This window comes from Alexandromys fortis, unplaced genomic scaffold, assembly GCF_014885135.2.
Source record: "Alexandromys fortis isolate MF-2015 unplaced genomic scaffold, M_Fortis_MF-2015_v1.1 scaffold_65, whole genome shotgun sequence".
NCBI lineage: Eukaryota > Metazoa > Chordata > Mammalia > Rodentia > Cricetidae > Alexandromys > Alexandromys fortis.
In genome coordinates, this window is record NW_026067986.1 from 98,239 (window position 1) to 109,484 (window position 11,246).

General features: G+C 46.1%; 1 protein-coding gene across 1 annotated transcript in view; it reads right to left on the bottom strand.

The window, feature by feature from the left end:
• Positions 1-10,128, bottom strand: part of Fam117b (family with sequence similarity 117 member B) — a 55,719-nt gene extending 45,591 nt beyond the window's left edge. Inside the window, exon 1 of the mRNA XM_050159255.1 lies at positions 9,299-10,128. Coding sequence (XP_050015212.1) covers positions 9,299-9,902 — 604 coding nt within the window. The 5' untranslated portion in view covers positions 9,903-10,128. The remainder of the gene's footprint in view (positions 1-9,298) is intronic.
• Between the last annotated feature and the right edge of the window lie 1,118 nt (positions 10,129-11,246).

Here is an 11,246-nt window from a genome sequence, read left to right on the forward strand (position 1 = left end):
CTATTCAGGTCCACAGTGGAAAGATGAGAAAATACACAATTTGGCAAGAAAAAGAGTGTGCCTACAAAGTTACAGACAAGGCAGTTTTGAAAGCAGCTGTCTTGTTGAAGAGCTTAGGCCCCACTAAAAAGAAATGATGCTAACCACCTGGGATATCAGGAAAGGTGCCCTGCCAGAGAGACTCTACCCACTGATGGTTCCATCCTGTGACGTTCATTTAAGTGCCTAAACTGAGAATACCACTGAAGAGGTGTGCGGCCAGCAACCCCGTGCCTAGGGAAGTGTTTCCCCAAAGTCAGTCTGTGATAGGGTCAGAAGTTAATGCAAGGGGGTTCAAGCAGAACTCAGAGTGCCATGAACATGCTACTGGTTTTGCAGACATTAAAGATTTATGAGTGTGGGGAGCCAGGTAGTGGTGGTGCACACCTTTAATTCCAGCACTTGAGAGAACGAGTTCCAGGACAGCCAGGGCTACACAAGAGAAACCCTGTCTCGAAAAGTCAATAAATAAATAGATGAATGGATGGAGAGAGGGAGGGGAGAGAGGGGGGGGGCTGCTGCATCTCAGAATGGATAAATGGAGGGAGGGGAAGAGAGAGAGAGGGGCTGCTGCATCTCAGAATGGATAGATGGAGGAGAGGAAGAGAGAGGGGGGGGCTGCTGCATCTTAGAATGGATAGATGGAGGAGGGGAAGGGAGGGGGGTTGCTGCATCTCAGAAGATGCTCTGCACTTAACACTTCTGGACAGTTCTGGACAGTCTTTTGGAAGACTATGGGGACGCTGAAGTCAGATGGAATTTGTTTTACATTAAGAGATGGCCAAGAGCCTATGGAAACGAGGAGAGGGAGGATTATATCTTAAAAGTGATCTCTGGGTAGCAGATGGGGTGGATTCACGACAGCAAAGTCGACTTGGCTCTAGAATCACTCAGGAAATTAAACCTCTGGGCATGTTTATGAGGGAGTTTCTAGACCCAGTTAACTGAAGTAGAGAGACCCACTGTAAAAAATATAAGCAGCATCATTCTATAGGCTGGGATCCTGAACTGAATAAAAAGGAGAAAAGGGGTTGAGAGCATCAGTGGTGTTCCTGTCTGTGCTTCCTTCTATCTTTACGTTCCCTGACTACACAATGTGACCAGCTTCCTCACACTCCTGAGACCATAAAATTTCCCCACCACAACGGATCATACCCTCAACTATGAACCAAAAATCAAGTGTGGGGGGGGAATCATACAACCAGAAAAAGAAAACAAAAATAAACCTGTTCTTAAAATGTTGTGATATTACAACACGGTAACAACAAAAACAACAAACACTATTCCCTCCCTCGGTACTCTGGTCTCATCTGTGGCCCAGCATCCTGATAGCACGCTTTCAGCCACCATCAACTGACCAACACGCCAATTCAAAAGCCTGTTCTATCAACTCAGACTAACTGTTCTCTTCACAGAATCTAAAAGAATCTTTAACACCGCCTCCCTTAAATGCAGGCTTCCTTGTACTTTCTCAGTACCAATCTATTTCTCCTCCTATTGAGTTCTCAGAGTTCCTCTCTGGCACACCTGCAATCTCCACCAAGCTGTCACAAACAAAAACAAAACACCCTGACACGCTTGTTTACTCCATCATCACATACACTCCAGCAACTGATCCTTTTAGGTGTGTCAACATACAAACAGCAAAAAGTGTTTAACAGATGCATTCTGAATTGAGGTGAGTTGAGTCCCCAATTTCTTACCCCCTTTTCTTTTTTCTTTCTTTTTTTTTTCTTTCGGTTTTTTTTGAGACAGGGTTTCTCTGTAGCTTTGGAGCCTGTCTTGGAACTAGCTCTTGTAGACCAGGCTGCCCTCAAACTCAGAGATCCACCTGCCTCTGCCTCTCAAGTGCTTTTTTTTTCTTAAGATTTATTTGTTATGTATACAGTGTTCTGTCTGCATGTATGCCTGCATGCCAGAAGAGGGCACGAGATCTCATTACAGATGACTGTAGGCCACCATGTGGGAATTGAACTCAGGACCTCTGGAAGAGCAGTTGGTACTCTTAACCTCTGGGTCATCTCTCCAGCCCCCGTTTAACCCCCTTTCAAACTTCATTCATGAGTTCTAAAAGTGTTATTAGCCACATTATAGAAAATTACATAGATTTCCAGAAGGCACAAAAGATGTCTACGATTTCGGCTTATTTCTCTACTCCAAATTTGCTTCCTCACTGTCTACCAATTAGAATCAATTCCACTACCATTCTCAACCCCACATCCAATGTGTGACCACATCAAAAGGTCGTTGATCATTCCCGCCAGTGCCATGCCCACATCTCAATTCTGGTGTTTGATACTTTTGTAAATTACTAACCTCCATAGTCTCCCATCTCAAAATTCTTACTTCATTATCCTAAACCTATACTATAACCCATACATTAGTCTAAGAATATAAACAAATAAATTAACATTTACCTTGATAAGATGGCAAAGATTATACAGAAATACTTAACACTAAGAAGACTTATACCCTATTGTCAGTTAACAAAGATTTTTTTAGTAAGTTTTTGTTTGTAAGGCAAAGTCTCACTCTCTAGCCTTGGCTGCCCTGAACTCCCTATGTAGACCAGTCTGATCTGAACTCAGATTATCCTCTTTCCTCTACCTCCTGATTGCTGGCACCACCACACCCAGATTACAAGGATTGTAATCCTCTATTATAGTTAAGTATTAGGGAGTATTCCTTTTTGCAGGCAGTGAACTTACCTAAGTTTAAGAGCTGGTCAGTAAATGTCAACGGCAGGATGTGAACCGTGGCCGTCTGGCTCCAGAACAAGTATTATTAACTATGGAAAATATTCTGATTCATTTTAGTCCAAATTGAAGTAGTTCCTATTATTCTACTCGGGGATACTGAAATACGTCTTCTACTCTTCTCCCACTCCAATATCCCCCTAGACTGTATATTCTAAGTGACACATGACTAAGCACGGCGTGTACTGTCACTGCTCTAAGACAACAGCCAAGTACAGTTCTTCCCTTTCCAATCATCAAAAGTCACTTCTCCTCGGAGACAACTTCTATACCCATGCTTGAAGAATTATTCACTCTAAACAAAAGCAATCATTATACATACTTATGTTTCATGCTCCTCGTCCTGCCTGGTTAATTTGAATCTCTGGAGAACTGTAGATTTTGTTTTGTTTTTAACTGTTGTCTGTAAAGGATTTTAGTTTTTTATTTTTAAATATGTTTGTACTGCACAGTAACAGTAGTTAGTTCAACCAAATATGCAGAACTGAACTTAAGTGAAAATTACACAAGCCAAAATGTAAAACTAATATGTTTTACGATGCTTCATCTCTAATTATAAAAAATACATTACAAGCCAAAATGATTTCCCTGAAGGTGTGAAATCAGCAACTATCCTCCAAATGTTAGAGAAACGCTGAATTTTCAGAGTTATTTCACAAAGTACTACAAGACAGACCTCAAACTTGCCACAAATAAGGAGTGTTGGTGCCCTCCTTGAGTATGCCTACTAGTTCAAAGAAGTGAGTCTCCTGGAGCTGTAGAGATGGCTCAGGATTAAAAGCACACATTCTCCTCCCAGAAGATGCATTCAGATCCCAGCACCCACACCGTGCTGCTCACAACCCACTTGTAGCTCCAGCTCCCGGAGGAGCCAACATCCTATTCAGACCTCCCAGGCACCTACTTCACGTTGACACAAGAATGCATACACACATTCATATACATAATTTAAAATATGCATTTTTTAAAGGAAGTACATCTTTTCTTGGCACTTTCCCACCCCAATTAATGATCATATTCACATAAGGCACATAATGTAAAAGAAAACATACCTTTTAAAAAATGGTTTAAACCCAATGTAGTGGTTCATACCTTTAATCCCAGTACTTGGGAAACAAAGGCAGGAGGATCTCTGAGTTCAAGGCCAGCCTGGTCTACAGACAGAGGGTTCCAGGACAGCCAGGATTATACATAGACAATCCTGTTACAAAAAACAAACAAACAAACAAAAAAACAATACACTTCTTTTTATCAACAACATCAGTCACAGCACAAAAATCACATAAATACTAAATTGACCTCCCCCCCCCCAACCCAGTTTTCAAGCCATGTCTTTGAAGGCTCTGCATTACTTACTAGGAGGGACTTTCAAGACCTAAAATTAGATCTAGTCGCTGACTTCTGTTGTTATTTTTCGGGTTTGTCTGTTTGGGGTTTCTCAGTAGCTATGGAGTCAATCCTGGAACTCGTTCTGTAGACTAGGCTGGCCTCGAACTCACAGAAATCCACCTGCTTCAGCCTCCCGAGTACTGGGATTAAAGGAGTGCTGGCAGCAATACTGACTTTTAACAAGCACCCTGGGATGTTTTCAAGCACCAACCAATTCTCTGGTCACCAAATGGAAATTTAAGAGTCCAATTCTGATTCTAACTACCCTGAGCTAGGACAGATACCACCAGCCACAGTTTCAGAGCTATCCAAGTTTCTTTTCAGAGCTATCCAAGTTTCTTTTCCTATCATTGTAGCAAAAAAAATACCTGACAGAAACAACTGAAGGAAATACTTGTTTTAGCTCCCAGTTTCAGAGATATCAATCCTAATTATGGCAAGGAGGGCATGACAGAGCACATTATTCCATATCATGGCAGCCAACAAGCAGAGAAAATGGAATACAGGAGGAAATCAGGGTAAGACACAACACAAACGGCCCCCTCAAGGTAACTCTCATCCCTCCTAAAGTTCAGGAGCATGTGGGGACATTAACATTTAAGCCATGAGAAGAGCCTGACCTCAGAAGACTGCCCCCTCCTCTTCAGATGCAAGTCCTGGACTTCTGACCAAACAGCTACAGATCACAAGTTCCCAAGAAGACCTTCTAAGGTTTAGTAATAGTCTAGAGTAATTACAGAACCCAGAAAATTAATTTACACGTATTACCAATTTGTTACAGAATCTGCCAGATGGCAGATTCATAGGTGGCTACAGCTATTAGTAATGTACAGTTGACACAAAAGAACACAGGTCTGAACTGCTCCGGTCCATTGACATAAGGATTTTGGTGGTGACTGCTAAAATTTGAAAAAGCTCGCAGAAACACTGCATAGCCTAGAAATAATTTAAATGCTAGCTCATATGATAAATGCATAAAATAGGTGTATCCCATGTTTTACTATTGCCTGAAAGTGACAACAATCTGCTTTATCACCACTGTAAATCACACAAAAACCTGTTATTAAAAGGTAACATTTGTCAAAGCCTACACATGCAAACACCACGCATGGCTCTATTCTCAAGAGAAATGTAAACAACAATGAGGATGCAGTGTTAAATCTTAACTGCATACAGTTAACTATGGCATGATTGCATTGCTGTGATAATGCAGCAGACACCTTCTGCGGCTACTACAGACTGTGATGTAGGCCTTTAATCCCAGCATTCAGGAGGTAGTTCCACAACAGGCTCCAAAGCTACCAAAAAAAAAAAAAAAACCTGGGGGGGAGGGGAGATCTATGTATGGAAAACAAACTACATCTCATAAACAATTATTAGTCAATTAAAAATAAAAAGAGGGGGACAGAGATGGCTCAGCGGGTAAAGGTGTCTGTCACCAAACCTAACAACGTGAGTTTGATCCCGGAGATCCTCAGGGTGGAAAGACAGTCAGTTCCCAAAGGCTGAAGGCTGTCCTCTGACCTCCACACATGAACCTGTTGTGTGATATTTTGATCGCATTTATTGAAAGCAATAAAGTTTGCTTTGAATCAGAGGGTGGAGGAAGCTACTAGCTGAGCAAAATTAACCATAAAGGTTTTGGAGGACTGAGGACAGAGAGACAGGAATAAGGAAATAATCCTTAGAGTCTTTTTGGATGGAGGAACTAAAGACACAGGTCACTGGTAGTTTCTCTGTGACTTCTCTGGCCATTCAGGTTCTTATCCCAATATCTGACTCCTATTTTTTTTAATATTTATTTATTTATTATGTATGCAATATTCTATCTGTGTGTATGCCTGCAGGCCAAAAGAGGGCACCAGACCTCATTACAGATGGTTGTGAGCCACCATGTGGTTGCTGGGAATTGAACTCAGGACCTTTGGAAGAGGAGACAATGCTCTTAACCTCTGAGCCATCTCTCCAGCCCTGACTCCTGACTATTTATTGAGAAAGAATAATTAGATAAATGCAACATGAACCCTGGCATCCATGTGGATGAACACACACAGGATAAAATAAAATATAATTAAAATTTTTAAATAACTAAAGCTACTAGCAGGTAAATCACCATGCCTGATGATCCGAGTTCAATCCTCCAGAACCAAGGGTAGAAAAAGTGGACAGAGTCCAGCAGAATGCCACCTGGACCATCACATACGTGACCCTATCACGTATGTAGCAACACATACACACACATATACATGTAAAAATAAATAAATTTCACACATGGACTCTATCACTAACATGTTACTCGCTTCTCCATACTACATGATCCTAAGTGACTGAACACAGGCACAAAAGTCAGAGTCTACCCAAAACTTATCGTGACTGTTCTTATACTAAATTACATAAAGCCAAGTAAAAGGGAAAGCACAAATAAACTTCAACATTAGCCCTGCTGCCTACTTACCTTCTGAAAGTAGCCTACCCAGACAAACCACTTTGCTAAGAAAACAGCAGGCACTGAGTCGGCCATTTAAATAGCTACCATCAATGGGTGCTTGGATGCCCCCATCATAGTCAAGAAAAAGACATTCTAGATCAGATATTCCAGAGAATCAACCAGCTGGAGAACCCAACGTCTCCAACTTAGGAACTCTGTCATACTGGAGCTCTGGTGCAGATGGGACACCCAGAAACCAGCAACCTCGTGGAGATGAACCCAAGCACCTGAGTCACATGAGGTGACAGACCTACACAAAAAAAGAACCTTCGTTTCTACAGTGAGAACTTTTACATTTCATGAAGCCTGCAAACTGGTGGGACTCTAATCAAAAAGGGGATCTGTGCTACAAAAAGCTGAACTGAAAACATTCTCCCCACTTTGAACAGATGTAACTAGAGTGTAAAAGAATATATCCCAAAAAGAAGCCATCAGAGCCGGGCGGTGGTGGCGCACGCCTTTAATCCCAGCACTCGGGAGGCAGAGACAGGCGGATCTCTGTGAGTTTGAGGCCAGCCTGGTCTACAAGAGCTAGTTCCAGGACAGGCTCCAAAGTCACAGAGAAACCCTGTCTCGAAAAACCAAAAAAAAAAAGAAGCCATCAGACATCTAGCAACAAGCAATATCCCTCACACCTAAAGAGTTAAGTACTCGTTTTCCTGGGGTTTTGGTTGTTTGGGGGGGGGGGGCGCGGAGAGCTTTGGAAAGTAAGAATGAGCACACAAAGAGCCTTAGAACCCTAGAAATCAACAGAAAGGGGCACTCTCCTTCACATTCTGACTATCCGACCTGAGTTCTAATCAGGATACACTTGTTGAAATAGCAACACATTCAGTCATCAGACTGAGGGACCCTGCCTCTTCTTCCACATCTACTGCCCATTTAAGCAGCACACACTGATGCGCTATCCTGGCTCCAGAAACTCAAAGGCAGACTGCAGGAATCTTGCTCAGCAGATTCAGTAACTACATACATGTAATTCTGGTGTGCAATGCATTTCCCAGACCTTCTCTTATGTATTAGAAGCTCCCTGATATAATTTGAAGGCATGTTCTTTGTGGAGTGCAAGCTGAGTCAAACCTCACCTGCCACCACTTGTTCTCAACCTGTAGAGAGGCCAGTGTGAAAGCTAAAATGAGGTCCTGTATAAAAACCACCTGCCCACTGCTACAACCGAGAGAGTCTTCTTAATGTTTTTTTTTTTTTTTTTTTTTTTAAAAACAATTTGTGGCTAGGTAAAGTAGTGCCTCCTTTAATCCCAGCTTTCGGGAGGCAGAAGCAGTTGGTGAGGCCAGCCTATCTACATGGTGAGTTCCAGGCCAGCTGAGGCTACAGGAGACCCAGTTTCAAAAACAAAAACAAAACACCCAGAAGTATTTTGTATTCCCAAAAGATTTAGAACTGTTCTGATAGTGTAGACAACACTACCGAACATTTTTCTAGGTAATCTTTCTTAAGGAGGTATTGTTTAAAATCCTTCACAGGCCTGGTGAAATGGCTCATCGGGTAAATGTGTTTGCCATCAAGTCTGAAACCAGAGTCGGATGCCCGGGACCCCACATCACGGAAGGAAAGACCCAACACCTCTAAACTGTCCTCTGACCTCCACTCACAGGCCATGGAAATGCACACACACGCACACACAAAATAAAATATAAAACTTTTAAGCCTTTCATGAAAAAAAGTACGAACGAGTCACATTCTATATTTCTTAAATCACTTCATCTTACTGACTTAGTTAGGAAATGGGTATTAATCTCCTGAAACTCCCAATTATTTTAAATATTCCCTTGAATTACCCTTTCTGAACTGACTCCACTAGAAACCAATGCCTCCATCCAGAATCTTCCCCAAGAAAACTGACAGGTACAATCAACAAGATGGGGCCGGTCATGACCAGTACAGCTATAATCCCAGCTGCAGGGAGGCAGAGGCAGACTGAGCGACCGATCAAGACTAGCAGAGGCTCCACAGCGAGGCCCAGGCCAGCCAGGGCAAGTGAGACTCTGTTTCAAGAAGGGAAAAAAAGCAAACAAACAATACGAGAGAAATAAAACCATTATCTCAGAAAGACACCCAGACCCTCAGGCTAGCTATTTATCATTTACATATATATGTAATTGCATGTGAGCATACATATATATACATATACCTATGCACACACCCCAAAGCAATCTTGCTTAACTTCTCCCTTCTTGCTACTCATTAAATCTTATGAAATGCAAAACCACTCCCAGCTCCACAACTCTTCAATGATCCAAATCCGCCTTTGCTATGACACTCATTCCTCCAGATCCGAAACTGTTTTCTGGAACAAAAAACACTGAGTAACACTCGTGGGCTATTTGCAAGCCTTAACCACGTCACTAAAACAAAAGTGACAGATCAGTCCTAGCCTCACCCTCGAGTGAGCGTGAGCAGGAGCGACGCTCAAGGCCAGATCCCAGGGTTTATGATTTCCACAAATGGGCTCAGGCCCAAGGTTAGCGGCGGCACCACCTCTACCGCGGCTAACCGCGCGGGCACGACGCGGGGGTGGCGGACCGCACGCCCAGCCCAGCCCCGCCCCGATGGAGCCCTGCTGCAGTCCCGGCTCCGCGCCGCGGGACCCCTGCCCTCCACGTACCTGCTTTGCACACCGGGGCGCTGGGGCTTCTCTTCTCCGCCGAGGGCCGGCCCTGCTCGGGGGACCTCCTCCGGTGGCGGACGCGGGCGGGGGGTGGGGCCGCACTCACCTCGCCGCCGGGCCACAGGTGGGTGGGCGACGAGCTGGGCGACGACACGGTGCCCAGCAGGGGCGGCGGCGGCTGCGGTCGCGGAGGGCTGCTTCGGGCCGCAGGCGCCGTGCCGCGCGTGGGGCTGGTACCGCGCGTGGACGTCGCGGACGCGCCCGTCTGCGTGGCCACGGTGGGGCTGGTGCGCGCGGCCGCGCTCCCGCTGCCGCCGCGCGTGGGGCTGATGCTGCGCGAGGCGGTGCGCAGGCCGCCGCCGCTGCCGCCACCCGAGGGGCCTGAAGCGCCTCCGCCGCCGCCGCCGTTGTTGCCGCCGAAAAAGCCGCCGCCACCACCCCGCGTGGGGCTGCCATGTTGCTGCTGCTGCTTCAACTGGAACGGCACGGTCGCCCTCATGGGCTGCAGGCGGCTCCCGGGGCCCCCGGCCGGGCCGACCGCGCCACCCGCGAGGGTGCCCGCGGGCGTGGGAGACCCATTGCGCCTCACCCGCTGGGACATGGTCCCCCCCCGCCCCGGAGAAAGCGGCCCGCGAGCGCCGTAGGGAGGGTGCTGGGCGGCGGAGCCCGGCTGCGCGGGGCCCGAGGGAAGGCCTGAGCCGGCGGCTGACGAAGCCTGACTTCGAGGACGGGGGGCGCGCGGGCAGCGGCGGCCAGCGACGAGGTGGTACAGCCGCCGCCGCGGCTCCTCATCAACAATAGTGTCGCCTCCGGTGTCCCCGCCCCCCGCCGCCGCTGATTGGTGCGGCGTCAGCGCGCTCGAGCCGCTCGGCCTCGCTCATTGGCTGCGCGCCGCTCGGCTCCCGAGGCTGCGTCGGCTCTTTAAAGAGAAAGAGGCCCGCCCCCGAGGGGTCGGGAGGCGGAGGAAGCGGGCCGTGGCGGGAGGGGGGGGGGCGGACGCGGGGAGGGCGTGCGTGCGAGTGAGAGTGTGTGTGCGTGCGAGTGTGTGTATACACGTGAATGCACGCGTAGGCGCGCGCCCGGACACGCGCGTCCCTGCTTCCCGCTGGAGGAAGCCCCTGGGACCCGAGGCTGGAATATGGCCAGAGGAACGGGCTGTACGGGACCGCGGCGTCCCCGGGGATGGTCGGCTCTGATCCGAGCCTTTCCCCCACCCCCACCCCTAACTCATTTCCTTACCACAGTTCCAGCTGTGAGTTAACACGTATTCACGTCTCTTTGGGGGCCCCAATTTTTTTGTTCTATCCTATTTCCATTTACCTATAGGCAGGGCTGGAAAATAAAAGAAATTTAGTCTTACTGGCATTTTATATCCTTTCTGGTTTTTGGTTTGTTTATTTTTGGTTTTTTTTTTTTTTAACCGTACAAAGATCCAAATCTCAGAAAGGTTACATTTGCAGATTAGAATACACTTTAGAGGGGCTGGAGAGATGGCTCAGCGGTAAAGAGCATTGCCTGCTCTTCCAAAGGTCCTGAGTTCAATTCCCAGCAACCACATGGTGGCCCACAACCATCTGTAATGAGGTCTGATACCCTCTTCTGGCTAACTGTATAAATAATAAATAAATATTTTTAAAAAAATGAATACACTTTAGATGGTATCTATGAAGTTATCAAATGGTGCTAACTACCCTCCTATATAGATTCAAAGTAATCAAGCATTGAATCAATTCAGACTTCCCTTACACCTGAAAGAGATGGCTATTAGCTTGCAAGTTTATAAAGTGCTTAGGCCTCTGTTTGCTCCAAACTATTTGAAACAGCTGGGTACACCACCCATGTTTTATTTGTTTATTACATTTATGCATTTAGTATGTGTATACACGCGTGCGTGCGTGCATGTGGAGGTCAGAGGACAGCTGATTATGATTTGCTTTCTAGTTCG